The sequence below is a fragment of the Rhincodon typus genome, chromosome 8 (assembly GCF_021869965.1).
Source record: "Rhincodon typus isolate 14 chromosome 8, sRhiTyp1.1, whole genome shotgun sequence".
NCBI classification, from domain to species: Eukaryota; Metazoa; Chordata; class Chondrichthyes; order Orectolobiformes; family Rhincodontidae; genus Rhincodon; species Rhincodon typus.
This window is the reverse complement of record NC_063339.1, coordinates 18,426,171-18,444,283: the sequence shown is the minus strand read 5'-3', so window position 1 is coordinate 18,444,283 and position 18,113 is coordinate 18,426,171. Positions and strand designations below refer to the sequence as shown.

The following is an 18,113-nucleotide window of genomic DNA, read 5'->3' as shown; positions in this document are numbered from 1 at the left end:
CTGAGTATCCCAAACAGACAGCTGATAATGTTCAAGCCCCTGGACTGTGTGTGGGCTGTGCCCGTGACTGATGGTACCAGGACACCTGACTGACAATGGCCCACACCTTAAGGCCAAAAGACCATAAGACAAAGAAGCAGAAATTAGGCCATTCGGCCCATCAAGTCTGCTCCGCCATTCAATCATGGCTGATAAGTTCCTCAACCCCAATCTCCCGCTTTCTCCCCATAACCCTTAATCCTCTTGATATTCAAGAACCTATCTATCTCAGTCTTAAATGTACTCAATGGCCTGGCCTCCACAGCCTTCTGTGGCAATGAATTCCATAGATTCACCACTCTCTGGCTGAAGAAGTTTCTCCTTATCTCCATTCTACAAGGTCTTCCCTTTACTCTAAGGCTGTGCCCTCAGGTCCTAGTCTCTCCTACAAATGAAAACATCTTCCCAACATCCACTCTGTCCAGGCTATTCAATATTCTGTAAGTTTCAATTAGATCCCCCTCATCCTTCTAAACTCCAATGAGTATAGTCCCAGAGTCCTCAAACGTTGCTCATATGTTAAGCTTTTCATTCCTGGGACCATTCTTGTGAACCTCCTCTGAACCTGCTCCAGGGCCAATACATCCTTCCTGAGATATGGGGCCTAAAACTGCACACAATACTCCAAATGTGGCCTGACCAGAGCCTTATAAATCCTCACTAGTACATCCCTGCTTTTATATTCAAGTCCTCTCAAAATAAATGCCAACATTGCATTTGCCTTCCTGACTACTGATTCAACCTGCAAGTTTACCTTAAGAGAATCCTGGACTAAAACTTCCAAGTCTCTTTGCACTTCAAACTTCTGAATTTTCTCCCCATTTAGAAAATAGTCCATGCTTTTATTCTTCTTACCAAAGTGCATGGCCTCACACTTTCCCATGTTGTACTCCATCTGCCACTTCTTTGCCTACTCTCCTAACCTGTCCAAATTCTTCCGCAGCCTCCCCACCTCCTCAATACTACCCATCCCTCCACCTATCTTTGTATCATCTGCAAACTTAGCCAGAATGCCCACAGTTCCTTCATCTAGATCATTAATGTATAAAGTGAAAAGTTGTGGTCCCAACACTGACCCTTGCGTAACACCACTTGTCACCAGCTGCCATCCTGAGAAAGACGCTTTTGTCCCCACTCTCTGCTTTCTGCCAGACAGCCAATCTTCTATCCATGCTAGCACCTTACCTCTAACACTGTGGGCCCTTATCTCACTCAGCAGCCTCCTGTGTGGCACCTTGTCAAAGGCCTTCTTGAAAGTCCAGGTAGATAACATCCATTGGTTCTCCTTGGTCTACCCTGCTCATTACTTCCTCAAAGAATTCTAGCAGATTTGTCAGGCATGACCTCCCCTTGATGAAACCATGCTGACTTTGCCCTATTTTACCAGACACTTCCAAATATTCAGAAATCTCGTCCTTTACAATGGACTCAAATCTTACCCATGACCGAGGTTAGGCTAATCGGCCTGTAATTTTCCATCTTTTGCCTTACTCGCTTTTTAAACAGGGGTGTCACGTTAGCAATTTTCCAGTCCTCTGGGACCCTCCCTGACTCACGATTCCTGAAAGATCACCACTAACGCTTCCACCATCTCTTCAGCTATCTCCTTTAGAACTCTGGGGTGTATCCATCTGGTCCAGGTGATTTATCCACCTTCAGGCCATCAGTTTTACTCACACCTTTTCCTTGGTGATGGCCACCATACTCAGCTCTGCCACCTGACTCTCTTGAATTTTTGGGAGATTACTCGTGACTTCCACCATGGAGACTGACACAATGTAATTATTCAGTTCCTCAGCCATTTCCTTGTTCCCCACTACTATCTCTTCACTGTCATTTTCCAGTGGTCCAATGTCCACTTTTGCCTCTCTTTTGCCCTTTATAGATCTAAAGAAACTCTTACAGTCTTCATTTATATTACCGGCTAGCTTACCCTCATATTTAATCTTCTCCCTCCTTATTTCTTTTTGTGTTGCCCTCTGCTGGTCTTCGTAAATGGTTTACCATTGCCCTTCACCACATTATATGCTTTCTCTTTTGCTTTTATGCTATCCCTAACTTCCTTAGTAAGCCATGGTTGCCTCATCCTCCCTGTACAATGCTTCTTTTTCCTCGGCATGAATTTTTGCTGAGTCTCCTGAATTACTCCCAGAAACTCCTGCCATTGCTGTTCCACTATCTTTCCTGCTAGGCTTCTCTTCCAGTTAATTCTGCCCAGGTCCTCCCTCATACCTCTGTAATCACCTTTATTCAGCTGTAATACCGTTACCTCTGATTCTATCTTTTCCCTCTCAAATTGCAGAGTAAATTCTATCATTTTATGATCACTGCCTCCTAAGGGTTCCTTTAGCTTAAGCTCCCTTATCAAGTCTGCCTCATTGCACAACTCTAAATCCAGTATTGCCTGTTCCCTTGTGGGATCCACCATGAGCTTCTCCAAAAAACCATCTCATAGACATTCCACAAATTCCTTTTCTTGCAACCCACTACCAACATGATTTTCCCAGTCCACCTGCATATTGAAATCCCCCATGATCACTGTGACTTTGCCTTTCTTATACACCTTTTCTATCTCTTGGTGTATCTTGTGCCCCAGCTCCTGACTACTGTTTGGAGGCCTGTACACAACTCCAACTGTGGTTTATTTACCTTTGCAGTTCCTCAATTCTACTCACACAGATTCCACACCATCTGACCCTACTTTGTTTATTCCTATTGATTTCATTTCATTTCTTACTAATAAGTTAACCCCACCCCTTTGGCCCACCTGCCTATCTTTTCGATAGGATGTATATCCTTGGATATTCAGTTCCCAATCCTGATCGCCTTGCAGCCACATCTCCGTGATGCCCACTACGTCATACCTGCCAATTTCGATCTGCACCACAAGCTCATTTACCTTATTTCTTATACTGCTTGCATTCAGATATAACACCTTCAGTCCTGTATTAACCGTCCCTCTTCTCATTGTCATTTGTTTTTCCAGTGTTTGATTGCTAGCCCTTTCCAAACACTCTGTCCTATTTGTGTCTGTGCTGGAGACTTTAATAACCTCTCCTGAGTTCTCCTTCCCTGTCATTTCTTTCATATTGTTCCACGTAGTTGAATCCACCACTACAGATGTTAACCTTCTGCTTTGTTTCCCACTGGGGCAAGTTTCACCACTCCCTTCGCCCCCCCACTTTCTAGTTTAAAGTTCTGTTGACCAGCCTATTTACCCTATTTGCTCGAACATTGGTCCCAGCTCGATTCAGGTGGAGACTGTCCTGACGGTACAGATCCCTTCTGTTCCAATACTGATGCCAGTGCCCCATGAAAAAAAAACCCTCTTTCCTGCACCACTCCTTTAGCCACATGTTTATTTCTCTTATTCTCATGTCCCTATGCCAATTAGCATGTGGCTCGGGCAGTAATCCGGAGATTATAACCCTTGAGGACCTGTTCTTTAATTTGGTTCTTAGCTGCTGATAATCTCTGAAGGTCCTCTTTCCTCATATTGCCTATGTTGTTTGCTCCAGCATGGACCACAAGAACTGGATCCTCCCCCTCCCGCTCCAATCAAGCCGGTCAGAGATATCCCTTATCCTGGCACCAGGCAGGCAACACATCATGCGGGACTCTCCTTCCTGCTTACAAAGGATACTATCTGGGTTGAGGATTAGGCCCACCCACCCACTTTCCGACATAGCCATTTGATTGAATAAATATGTTGCGTGTTTGCTGCACAGGCAGCTGGCACGTTAGATGGACATCTCTGTATACCATCCAGCAAGATGTTCTAACCCCAAAATCCCTGACAGCTTGCTACTGATAAGCAGCCTCTTTGTACATGCACAAAACAGCAAGTTAATGCAGCAGTAGTGAAGGCCTTTCACTCTGAGTGAAGTGCACCTTACTAACAGGCATGGCATGGCAAGGTTAGACAAGGCACAGGAAGGAAAGGTAAGGCATGGGGCACTGCGAGAATGTAGGTGATGCTAGGTCAGGACCTCATTTTTGGGAAATATGCCCCTGCAGCAGCCTTTCAATGCCCATTGCTGTGTTCTCTGAAATGCAAGTCTCTGCTTCATGCTTCCATTATACACAAGGATTCAAACACAATTCATGACTCCTTTCACACAATTTTATGTAATTAATAATTACCCACTCACACATACTGAAGCTATACTCATCCTTACCATTACAGAAGAATGTAATTCCTTCACCTGTTTAACGAACTAACTGCTTTGGCTATTGTTACAGAAGTACAAAGCACCATTTCAGTCTCATGATTGAATCGAAAAACTTCTTCTTTGAGAAGGAAATCAAATAGCCTCCATAAAAAGACAAATAGAAAAGTGAGTAGGGAAGAGTCTCCAAAGTGTATTCAGAGAATTTCTTTTTAAATCATTCTGTTCTCAGCTCAACAAGGAAAGAAACTGGGTCCAGTTCTGGAGAATTTATTGGATTAAGTTGACCAAGTGTCAGTGGGGAAACATTCAAGTAACATAGGTCATGGTTTAGATAAGCAAGAATCAAAAAATAAAAATACTCAATTGGAGAAGGATTAATTTAGTGGGATGAGAACAGAATCTGGACAAGGAAAACCGGAAGCAAAGTTTGACAGCCAAAACTGTTCTGGAACAATTGGTTGCTTTTAATGAGGAGATAGTTTGTACAATTGAGACAATTTTCCACAAAAGGCAAAGTGAGTGCAATCAATGCCAGAGCTGAAAGAGGTAGAGAGTAAGATGAAGCAAAAACTGAGAGGTGGCAAAGAGTGGGTGAGTGATACCTGTTGAATCTTCCAGAGAGTGAAGATGTGATATGCCAAATGTTTTCCTCAGTGCTGTAACTATTCAATGGTTCAATGGTTGGAAGTTATCAAGATTGGGTTACAGAGAAGGGAAAAAAGAAGTACTTAGTATTATTTGCTTCATAATTAATCAATGCAGAAGCGCTGCACCAATATAATTTGTTGCAATTTAAGCCACTGTGCTGCATATTTATGAACAAAATGAGAAAAAGCTGCTGTTCCCCAACTGATCCAACCATGAGTAACCTCAGACTATCCTCAAACGTCCGTGGTTCAGTCCAGGAACACTGTTAAGACAGTGAACCTATGTGACAGCCCGTTAGCTCATCTCATTCAAGGCACAGTGGGAGAATTAAAAATAGCTTTAAATATTTAAATTAAGGAGAAGAAGAATGGCTTGGATTTTATTGACCGCAATCTAAATACAACCAATCCAATATACCGGAGGTGATTGTGTGGACGGGGGGGGTGAGACACAAGTACGTTTACATTGCCTCTGTGTTCGAGAAGCTTATCAACATCCATTGTTCAGGAAGCCGAGTAAATAATGGTTATATCAGTAAGGGATTAGACAACGCCAAATGTCCTTGGAGCCAAATCACAGAAAGAATTCAACATCTTTATGAGAGGTGAGGAAGAGAGTAAAGAAACTGCTCAGCACTTTTTTTTAATGAGTACACTGTCCCTTTAAATGAGCAATACATTCTCCTAAACTGTCACATCATCCAAACTGTTGCAAAGAGTTATTGCTGCACAATTAGCAGTTTGCATCCTCCTTATTACATGACTTTTACAGCACAAAAACAGGCAATTAGCCTGTATGATGTAGGCTAGCTTCCTTCCATATGCATCTTTATCTCACCCAATCAATATAATGTTCTCTGCCTTCTGCTATCATTCTTCCTACTGTTTTCCTCTTAAATGCATCTACATTAGTCTCCTCCACTGTTCCTGGTGGTAGTGTGTTCTACATTCTTCCCACTTTCTGAGTAAAAATGCTTCTTCTAAATGATTTTTAATGAATATGTTATTTTCATAGCCTCTAATTTTTGGCTCCCCCACAAGCGGAAACACCTTCTTTCAAACTTACAGTAAAAGTCAGTAAGAATAGGCCTCCATGATCATCCTAAACACTGGTTCCCTGCAAGTCTGCGTACTCAGCCCTCTACTGTACTCCTTATGCATTCACGACTGTGTGGCCAAATTCCACCCCAACTCCATTCATATGTTTGCTGATGACACCACCGTTGTAGGTTAGATCTCAAACAACGATGAGACAGAATACAGGAAAGAGATTGAGTGCTTAGCGGTTCTCAATTTCTCCATCAATGTCAGCAAAATGAAGGAGCTGGTCATTGACTTCAGGAAGCAGAGTGGAGGGCACGGCTCTGTCTGCATCAATGGTGCTGAGATGGAGATGGTCAAAATTGTCAAGTTCCTGGGAATGATGATCACCAACAATCTGTCCTGGTCCACCCACGTCAATGCGATGGTCAAGAAAGCTCAACAATGTCTCTACTTCCTTGGGAGGCTAAGGAAATTTGGCATATCCATAAGGACTCTTTCCAATTTTTATAGATACACCAGAAAAACCATTCTATCTGGATGCATCACAGCTTGGGTTGGCAACTGTTCTTCCCAAGACTGCAAGAGACTACACAGCTCAGTCCATCATGCAAACCAGTTATCCATCCATCGACTCTGTCTATACTTCCCGCTGCCTCTGGAAAACAATCAACATAATCAAAGACCCCTCCCAACCCAATCATACTCTCTTCCACCCTCTTCCGTCAGGCAGAAGATATAAAAGTTTGAATACAAGTACAAAGAGATTCAAGAACTGATTCTTGCCCGTTGTTATCAGATTTTTGAATGGATCTCTCAAAGGTTAATGTTGATCTCTATCTGCGCCTTCTCTGCACTGTAATACTATATTCTGCACTCTGTTCTGCTACCCTGATGCACTTTGTATGGTATGATCTGCCTGTAGAGCACACAAAACAAGACTTTTCGCTGTATCTTGGTACATGTCACAACAATACATCAAATCAAATCAAATCAAACCCTAGCATAATTTTAAAGACTTGAGAGAAAGGAGCTCCAGCCTGTTTAAGAGGAGTAGTGAGTGCAGACAATACAGGATCCTAGCTGATCAGACCCCTTCCTATTCAGGAGCAATAAGACCAGATGTACTTCCATGACAGTGGTGCCTGCTACAATCAACCTTCTTTACCTCCTCAACCTTGGTCTATTTGGCACAGTATGGCAGTGGAGAGTGCGTTCATCAGTCAGTAAAGCTCTCAAGTATCTCTCACTCCTCTCTCCACCACCTTTTGTGCTGCCGGTTGTCCCATCCTGTCCAGAGTGCCAACCTGCCCAGCATTTCCCTGATGCCTTTGCTGTGACAAAGTCAGATAGATCCTACACTACCATTCCCACCTGCCCCCAATCACCTTGCCAAAAAAGCAATTTATCTACTGCTACCTTAAAAATGTTCAATGACCCAACTTCCACCAACTTCTGAGGTGGAGATTTCAGAAGTAGCACAGCCCTCCAAGAGAAAATAAATAATTCTGTCATCTTTGTTCTAAAGGAGCCAATGCCTAATTTTTGATTTTTGGACTCATTGACAACAGGAAACATCTTTTCCATTTCCACTACGCCTAGGCAAATCAGAATATTATACTCTGTAATTAAGACAGCATTCACTCTTTTAAAGCTCAGTTTGTGCAATCTATCCTCATAAGGTAACCTACTCATTCCAAGTATCAATCTATTAAACTTCCTGTGAGCTACCTTCATAGTTTCTGTTTGAGAGTGAAAGATAAGATGAAAAGAAAATGGAAGACAAGCACGAATCTTTGCAGAGCAGGATAAATGCAGCATAGCTGTGGATAAAGTGGAGTGAATGAAAGGGAAGATGGAAAGCCAACAAGGAGAGCATTAGAGTGGACAAACATTGCTGGGTGAACATAAACAGAGGTAAGATCTGCAATCATGCTGAAATATAAACGCTATCCCAAATTTGCAAACAGTTTCATTTAACCTGAAACATTGACCAGAGAAAGGATTGGAACCAATAACAAGGGAGACAAGTGCACAGGGCAGAAGACACTGCCTTTTGTCTTTTAAATATTCTACAGAAAGAAGTCATGATTCATCCAAGTCTGTAATTGAAACAAGCTATATGCCAAGAGGTAAGAGGGAGCAAGGGATGAGAAAGGGCTACAGAAGTAGATCTTGGTATCACCATATGAAGAAACTCACAATGTCACTACAGGTAAACAATAAAAATAGGATAAACGATAGATTCTTACTGAACTCCAGAGGTGAACATGCGGGGAACAGGAAGAGAAGACAGCGATAAATCATAGTTAGATATTTCCCTATCTCTATATTAATAATCCAAAATAATTTATCATATTTTGGCTAATTTTTTTGTATACAAATGACTGTCCAATCTTGACTCTTGAAAGGCCAAATTAATTCTGCCAGTCTGGAACAATAGTGTCAATGTGGAGCCATAATGAACTAGTCCCTTAAATTTAGTATCCCCTTTATCTTGATACAAAGATGATATTTACTCAGGTCACATGTTTCCACGATGGGACTTCAGCTCTAAGTCCACACCAGGTTTGAATGGCTGATGTTACTTGTGTTATGCAAGGATCATGGTGTGAGGAGGAATGGAAGACATGTTGAGAATACTTGCCATCTGATGTGATATCGAAGCAGCTGTCATTTTACTTCTTTTTTCTCTATTTATTTGTGGGATGGGCGTCGCTGGCTGGCCAGCATTTCTTTCCCATCCCTAGTTGCCCTTGAGAAGGTGGTGGTGAGCTGCCTTCTTGAACCGCTGTAGTCCTCCTGCCGTAGGTTGATTGACAATGTTATTAGGGAGGGAATTCTAGGATTTTGACCCAGCGACAGTGAAGGAGTGGCAATATATTTGCAAGTCAGGATGGTGAGTGGCTTGGAGGAGAACTTGAAGGTGGTGGTGTTTTCATATGTCTGCTTGTTCCCAATTGAGGGATCTTTTCTTTTTTTTTTCTTTATTCACTGACAGGATGAGAAACACAGCTTAGACAGCATTTATTGCCCAGAGGGCAGTTCAAAGTCAACCACATTGCTGTGGGTCTGGAGTCACATGTAGGCCGGACCAGGGATGGCAGTTTCCTTCCCTAAAGAATATTAGCAAACCAGATGGGTTTTTCAGACATTCAACAATAGATTCATGGTTATCATTAGATTCTTAATTCCAGATATTTATTGAATTCAAATTCCACCATCTGCCATGGTGGGATTCGAACCTGGGTCTCTGGTGATAATATCCAGTGATAATACCACTAGGCCATCACCTCCCTATTTCTTTCACAAGAACGTAACAATTTGCCGTTCTAATGAAGCAATGAGAAACATACCATAGACCATATCTAAATTAGCAAGAACTCTCTGAGTGACTATGCTTCAGCACTCAAAAGGTAAAATCTGTTTTGTGCCTGTGAGATCCTATTTTGTCTTAGTCAAGTGAAGTCTTTATAAGCTCAAGGTGAATACCACATGTATCAAATTTATGTTAAACATAAGGATATGGATTTATTCTTCTTTCAACGGGCAATTTGGATAACAAAGTCTTCCTCTTCTGATTTTAATGTTATTTAGTTATTCCAGGTAACTCATGATGAAATCAACATTTACTCAGCATCATTATTAACTCTGTCACTTCAACAAACAGCATCAAAGAAAAGACAACAGTCAAGCTTCAAGAATGGAGAAAACCAAGATGGAATAAACGAAACAAGGAAGCAACTTATATTCAATTCCATAGTGACTACTTCAACCCTGATTATCTCATTAAACAAGGTGTTAAAACTTCTCATCAATCTGCAATCTGTATAATTTCATTTGAAATACAGTCTCTCCCAGCAGCTTTATTGTTTCTCATTTCTCTTATTACATTATCTACTATTTTTTATCTCCCCAAAGATCCCGCTCTTTAACTACATGTGCTTAGCCTGTTATTACCTAGTTCCCTCATTAGCACTTCCAAGTTAATATTAATACAGTGTGAACATTTTTTGTTACATTGAACAATGAATTGGCAGACAGTGGAGCAAGAAAACTGCTATTGGCTTGGATGTTCTGTTAAATCTACCCACAAGTTGTCGGGTCTCATAAAGAGAATCAATAAAACTGCCTGGAACAGTCTTCATGGTATTAGGTGTATGATAGCTTAGCCATCCAATCAAATAGTTTCAGAGGTGAAATCTTGCTTTTCCCGCCAGGAGCTTCGAAAGCCATGTCCAGGAATTAATATTTCAGAGCTAAATGTTATTTTTCTGCTGGCATGAATTGATATGCAAAACACAATTCTGTGCATCATGGCATGAAAATATGTTTTAATTAGTTAGAATACAGTGCATTTTCATGCCGCTAAATTAATATTAATTATTTTATTTAAATATGCTTGCAATGTGCAGCAGTTTGGCTCTTACCCCTGGCTCAGAAGTCAATGGGCTGGAGCATTGAAAGTCAATCTAAATTCGAAGGGATTGTTGCTGGAATTACTTTCCTTTAATTACAGAAGGGATGCCTAATATTCGCCTCAAAGGTGTCCTCAAAGATGGGTCAGTAGTTAAGTTGAATGCTAAGAAAAGGAAAGGGTTAGTACTGGTGAAACCTTGAAACCTTATAGAAACCATCATTCCATGCTTGGTGTCGAAGTCATCATGACCAAAGACTCACCTATTGCACATTATTGTCAATAAAATCTTATATTTTCTGAAGCTGTTTGTGACTATTTTGTGAATTCAAGCCTGAGAAGCTAAGGAGTAAATGATCCAGCATACCTCAACAACTTCTCTTTCAATTCCTCCCACTTCCTACAGACAAAGGGGGTGGCCGTGGGTACCCACATGGGCCCAAGATACGCCTGCCTCTTTGTAGGTTATGTGGAACAATCCCTCTTCCGTACCTACACTGGCCCTAAACCCCACCTCTTCCTCCGTCACATTGATGACTGTATCAGCGCCGCCTTGTGCTCCCACGAGGAGCTCGAACAGTTCATCCACTTCACCAACGCCTTCCACCCCAACCTTAAGTTTACCTGGACCACCTCTAATACCTCTCTCTCCTTCCTGGACCTCTCTGTCTCCATCTCGGGCAACCACCTAGAAACCAATATCCATTTCAAGCCCACCGACTCCCACAGCTACCTAGAATACACCTCCTCCCACCCACCTTCCTGCAAAAATGCCATCCCCTATTCCCAATTCCTTCACCTCCGCCGCATCTGCTCCCAGGATGAGGCATTCCACTCCCGTACGTCTCAGTTGTCCTCGTTTTTCAAGGACCGCAACTTCCCCCCCTCAGTGGTCGAGAACGCCCTCAACCGTGTCTCCCACATTTCCCGCAACTCATCCCTCACACCCCGTCCCCGCAATAAGAACCAAAAAAGAATCCCCCTCGTCCTCACGTACCACCCCACCAATCTCCGGATCCAACGCATCATCCTCCGACACTTCCGCCATTTGCAATCCGACCCACCACCAAAGACATCTTTCCCTCCCCACCCTTATCTGCTTTCCGGAGGGACCACTCTCTCCGTGACTCCCTTGTCAGCTCCACACTCCCCTCCAGCCCCACCACACCCAGCACTTTTCCCTGCAACCGCAGGAAGTGATACACCTGCCCCCATACCTCCTCCCTCACCCCCATCCCAGGCCCCAAGAAGACTTTCCACATCAAGCAGATGTTCACCTGCACATCTGCCAATGTGGTATACTGCATCCGCTGTACCCGGTGTGGCTTCCTCTACATCGGGGAAACCAAGCGGAGACTCGGGGACCGCTTTGCAGAACACCTACGCTCGGTTCGCAACAAACAACTGCACCTCCCAGTCGCGAACCATTTCAACTCCCCCTCCCATTCCTCAGACGACATGTCCATCCTGGGCCTCCTGCAGTGCCACAACGATGCCACCCGAAGGTTGCAGGAACAGCAACTCATATTCCGCTTGGGAACCATGCAGCCCAATGGTATCAATGTGGATTTCACAAGCTTCAAAATCTTCCCTCCCCCTACTGCATCCCAAAACCAGTCCACCTCGTCCCCGCCTCCCTAACCTGTTCTTCCTCCCACCTATCCCCTCCTCCCACCTCAAGCCGCACCCCCATCTCCTACCTACTAACCTCATCCCGCCCCCTTGACCTGTCCGTCCTCCCTGGACTGACCTATCCCCTCCCTAACTCCCCACCTACACTCACCTTTACTGGCTCCATCCCCGCCTCTTCGACCTGTCTGTTTCCTCTCCACCTATCCTCTCCTCTATCCATCTCCTATCCGCCTCCCCCTCTCTCCCTATTTATTTCAGAACCCCCTTCCCCTCCCCCTTTTCTGATGAAGGGTCTAGGCCCGAAACGTCAGCCTTTCTGCTCCTATGATGCTGCTTGGCCTGCTGTGTTCATCCGCTCTGCACCTTGTTGTCTCGGATTCTCCAGCATCTGCAGTTCCTACTATCAATGATCCAGCATGTCTCGATACCAATGCTCCATTGGTTTGGAGGCAGTTCTGTGAAAGATGGTTAAGATCAGAAGTGGTGAACTCTTCCAACACAAATCATTCATGTGGTCAATAGTACCAAGAATATTTTAGAAGTGAAGGGCATAAAGATGAACAGTCACCAGACTTGAAATATCTGCTTTCTCCAAACAGATAATGCCAGATGGGCTGAGTTTCTCCAGTAATGTCTGTTTTTGTTTTTATTTCAGATCTTCAATATCCACAGTTTGGTGTTTTATTATATTGGCATAAGTAAGATCATGTTTTAACACAATAATTCAGTCCTTAGTTCTCAGCATTTTGTTTTTATTCTTTAGATTTTAGTTTATTGTTTTTTTTTTCTCATTTATAGCCTCTGGAGGAAAAATATGTCATCTGATAGGAAGGTGTTTCTATCAAATTAGGAAGTGCGCTTGGTGAGCAAATACACTATAAATACATTACTGAGATGTACTGATTTTCTAGACATCAAGGGAGGTAGGATATAAACCAGCTAGTACAATTACCAATACAAGAATAAATAAATTTACCAGAAGCAGAGGACCCAGAAAGAATGGATAACAGATTTACAAGAATGTGTTACTTTGATGTCTCAAAAAACTGAAATTATATGAAGGTAATACAATTAATTCACCTATTCCAGGTCATGAGGACAAGGATGTATAAATTTTAGGGAAAAAATTGCTAGTTACAAGGTTATAAACCCTAATCCATTAAATAGATTAACTACCTAATGTTTTTTAGCTTGTCACTTATCTAAAGAATCTAAACTGAAATCAATTTAACTAATTTATATTGTCTCAAATAGAGCTGTCAATTGTAAAGTTTTCAGCAAGCACTTAACATTGAATTATTGTGACACAACTGAACCCCCTAATAACCTGCATTATTTATTTTATCAATGATCCTTATTTAATTATTTGCATGCTGAATGCTTGATTACAATTGCTGCTAACTATCATTCCAAACTTGATAAATAATTGCTAGTTTATGATTTTCTGTCTAGTTCATTATGATGGGTGGAAATAGTTAATCCATTCTTGTATAGCTCATGACAGAAGGTTGACAGTATAGATTCTAATATTATCAGAAATGGTTGACATAAACCAGTTGAGCAAGTCATATTTAAACATCAATAACTCCTAGGTATAAACTGAATGGTAAACTCAGATATATCCTTGATGAGGAATTCAAATGGACTGGATGGACTGGGGGTGGGGAGGATACACTTCAGGATTCATTTGATGCCCTTGATGAATGTTCTTGTCAGGGTGTTAACCCCGATGTCCTCATAGGTCCTCACCAAAGTCTCTCCCTGCTTGTTCAGATGGATATTAAAGAGCCTATGGTACTAAGTAAAGAAGAGTGGATGGTTCTTCTAATGGGGAATACAGGCAGCGGTCAGAAATGTTACAGAATGCAAAAGCAGGGTGTCTTGGTAACAAATGGCATAGAGGTTTGAAGCTCAGCTCAGAGTCAAACAGTACATTGACATTGTACATGATTTGATTAGATTAAATGTGTGGCTAGGGAGAGAGTATAATTGGGGATTGGGTGCTGACTTTCTGATGGGAGCTGTATTGTATCAGAATTACACAAACGCATGAAAGGACCATTACAGTCTGCAGTAGGTTCAAAAGCATTCATTCCAATCCAACTGTAAAGAGCACAAAAATGCCTCTTTTTGATTTCATATTCCCCTCAATTCATAATTCCTGATGTGTTATTGTACTAAAGAATAGAACCAACATGGCAAGGATACATTAGTCCAAATTTAATAATTGAGAGATGCCTCTTTTCATGTCAGCATGCACTGTATCAATGGTAAATTTAGGCTACATGTTAACTGCAGACTGAAGACAGTCACTCTGCAAGATGAGTTTGTAACAAAATTGATGCTAGCTATCATTCCCTTTTCAGAAGATGCTCAAAACTGTCAGCAAATCAGGTAGCATCTGTGGACTGAACTTAAGAAAACTGGGGCAAACTATTTGATCCATGAAAGCAACTCTGTTCACAGTCCACATTTGGTATTCATGGCAGGAACTTCATTGTAATATCATGAACTCATACTAATTAACGGGTCATATCTCAAAAACTAAGTGATATAAGTCAACAAAATGGAGGTTGACTCACCCTAAAACTATGCTGGGGTGTAGGGAGCCTGCCCTCAACATGTAATCCACACCTAAGTTCCTTCCCTTTATTTGTACATACTTTGGCTAAAGGCAGGATCCCAGTGCATTGTCTGCTGTTGCTCTATCCTGAAACTATTTTCTCTTCCAGTGATCCATACATTGCTTTTCAGTCTCAGAGACAGGTGAGCAAAGAGAGAAGCCCCTAGCTTCCCCCAGATGAGACAAACACACATTGTTAATATTATCCTGGACTGCATGCTAGCCATCTAGCCAACTGAGCTAACAGGCCCCCTCCTTCCCCTATTGCTACAAAAAATAAGGTTGAAACAGTGATGTTAGTATGTCGTGGTCCCGACATTTTTTTGTCAATAGGTATCAATCCACTTATGTTTGAAGTAATCATCAACTTCATCATCAATTACCTTCTCTTTGAGACCATTTCACATATCGAGTGTTGAACCAACCATATCTCAGTTGATAGCAATCTCAGCTCTGAAGCTGCTAAGATTTTAGTTTCAAGTGGAACACTAGAATTTGAGCACAAAAATCAAAGCTGATGCCATAGTAGAGTACTGATGGAATGCCACACAATTAGAGGTGCTGTCTTTCGGGTAAGGTATTGAACTATGGCCCATCTCTTTTTCTCAGTGAGAGATAAAATATCCTAAGGCACTATTTTGAGGAAAGCAGGATAGTTGTGTCTTAGACAATATTTGTTTTTCAACAAAAAGCAATAAAACTTTAGAGACTTTTAAGCGACTCTTGGATAGGCACATAGAGGATAGTAAAATGTAGGGTATGCAGGGTAGATTGATCTTAGTAGGATAATAGGTCGGCACAACATCGTGGGCCGAAGGGCCTGTGCTGTGCTGTACTGTTCTATGTTCTATGTTCTATGATGAAAGCAGATTATCACATGACTGATTGTGGAAGCTTGCTGTGAGCAAATTGGCTGCTGCATTTTAAATAAACACACTTCAAATGTATTTTATGTGTTATAAAACATTTTGTGACGTCCCCAAAATGTCCAACATTTGGGTTGTGGAAGAGGCCATATAAAGGTAAAATAACAAGGTGTAGGTCTGAAGAAGGGTCCAGACCCGAAACGTCAGCTTTCCTGCTCCTCTGATGCTGCTTGGCCTGCTGTGTTCATCCAGTTCTACACCTTGTTATCTCAGATTCTCCAGCATCAGCAGCTCCTACTATCTCATATAAAGGTAATATTTGTTTTGTCTTTAAAGTTGCAATAAAGATTGGTGCCAGTTCGAGTCTCTGTATAGCCTTCTGCTCTCTAAGCTTTAAAATATTTTCCAATCTAATAGGGCAACTTGAACTATTTTTGACTCTATAAGAGGCAGCGGCTTATACACTGATTTAATACAAACTAATTTTACAAGAGGCATTAAATGAACAAGTCACTTTCCGAGCCCCGATGGTGCAAGTACAATGTCGAAAGTACCAGGAGGAAGAAAATGGGAGGTAAAAATAATGGATCAGTTAAAAAAAGTTCCAATTTATTTCACAATATCAGTTTTAAAAACCTGCTTTACTGCGATATCAAAGAAATATTACTTCATAACTGGTTTTAGGAATTTCAGGAAATAAAAATAAAATCTGCATAGGCAATGAAACATGTCACATAAAGGCCAATCACATTACACTATTTTTATGAGGACACAGGTAAATTGCAGAAATTGAGAGGAATGTTGCCTTTGTCAATTGTCTTGATCATTTGCTCAAAAGGTGGTGAGACAAACAAGCTGACATCTCTAGGCCCGAAACGTCAGCCTTCCTGCTCCTATGATGCTGCTTGGCCTGCTGTGTTCATCCAGCTCTACACCTTGTTATCTCAGATTCTCCAGCATCTGCAGTTCCTACTATCTCTGATATCTTCTTCCAATCACTTTAGAGGGCAGTAGAGTGTCTTCCTCTAAAATCACATTCCCATGGTTAGAAGTTCCACCTGGGAGCTGCCAGCCAAAAAGAGGGTGACATTTCTCTCACTCTGCAGCACAATAGGGAGGTCATAGCAGAAGAACAGCCAAGATTGTGAGTATCAAGGTGTCGAATTTATTTGTTGGGGGAATGTGTGATTTCTGATGTTGTGGAGTCGGGGGGACAGGAGGCATTGGGATCAAGGGCAAGGACATGGGCTTAAACAGCCACCCTCTCCCCTTTGTTCAGTCCCTCAATTGTGCAAAATTAGTGCAGATTGAGAGAACCCTCAATGTTTTATCACCCTGGCTTGCAAATTGCACTGGTTTGCCAGTCACATATGTCACTGTCCTCCCACTTAGAGACAAAATAATTGCAATAATTGCAGAAATAAGCTCTTAAATAAGTCTTAAGTATCATTAATTGACCACTTTAAGGGCCTCAACTGTGGGCAGAGAGGGAGCCTGTCTACCCAGAACTTAATTCTAGTGGAGGCAGAGATTGGTGTTCCACCTAATCCAATGATCAAGTGATCCAACACCTCAGGGACTGGAGGATTCTGCCTGTCAAATAGATTAGTATGTCTGAACAGAGCTTACCTGCAGTTGTGTCAGCAATTTGTGAATAGGCTGTACACCAAGTTTTTCACAGCTTAATTTGTAGGATGTGATGATCTCATCCACTGTAAAACTGCCAGCTGCAACACAGGATAAATGGGATTAACAATTTTGTCATTCTTTGGTTAAAATTCATGCTAGACAGACAATGTGACAAGTAGAGGTGGTCTAAATCTGTATTATAAAATCTTTGGTTTTATGTCAACCGAAGTGCTTGGACTGCAAACAGTTTCTAGCCTTATACTGTAGCAACCAATGTCAGAATAATTGTCCAGCTCATCTTAATTAAAATTGCCTCCAGCTTGGAAGCACTTACTTGTATTTCTTGAGTTGAACTGTTATCTTACTGCTCAGGACAAAACTCTTTGTACGTATAGTTACCATCATGCAACAAGTTCCTCTCTAACCATGTTAATGCCTAGAGAGCATAGGCATCAGTATTGTCCAAGTCGATCAGTGCAGAATCAACGCTAAATGAGTCAACAAAAGGGATTTAAATGAACTCGAGGTAAGTTTTGAAAGAAGTTCTATTGATTATATTTCCCTCGAAGCACATTTGGAAATCTTAGTTTCATGCTACACTGGAGATGTACTGTACCATGAGAATACTTCCTCTAGGAAATTTCATATTGTTTATTTGAACTTGTAAGTAACAGTAAAATTGCAATGTAAATGGAACATTAATGGTTTGTGTAAACACTTGAAATGATTCAATAGATTCAAAACAGAAATTGCTTGGAAACTCAGCATCTGTGGAGAGAAATCAGAGTTAATGTTTCAGGTCCAGGGACCCTTCTTCAGAACTGATAGCAGCGAAGAAAAGTTTGGTATTTATGCAGAAGATGGGGTGGGGAGAGGGTGGGAGAGTAAACAATAGGTAGAGCCCAGAGAGAGACAAAATGAGTTGGACAGAAGAATGGGTAAAAGTCAGTCTGGGGGGACGAAAAGCTGCTAATGGGGTCTGTTAGTAGTTAACAATGGGTTGTCTGTGGTAGCAGCCCATGTGATGAAAAGGCATAGTTTTGGGGG

At 41.8% G+C, this 18,113-nt stretch overlaps 1 protein-coding gene across 1 annotated transcript in view; it reads right to left on the bottom strand.

The window, feature by feature from the left end:
- Positions 1-18,113, bottom strand: part of LOC109911656 (protein phosphatase 1 regulatory subunit 37-like) — a 208,503-nt gene that overhangs the window by 174,152 nt on the left and 16,238 nt on the right. The window contains exon 3 of the mRNA XM_048600043.1: positions 17,067-17,164. Within this exon, the coding sequence (XP_048456000.1) occupies positions 17,067-17,164 (98 nt within the window). The remainder of the gene's footprint in view (positions 1-17,066; positions 17,165-18,113) is intronic.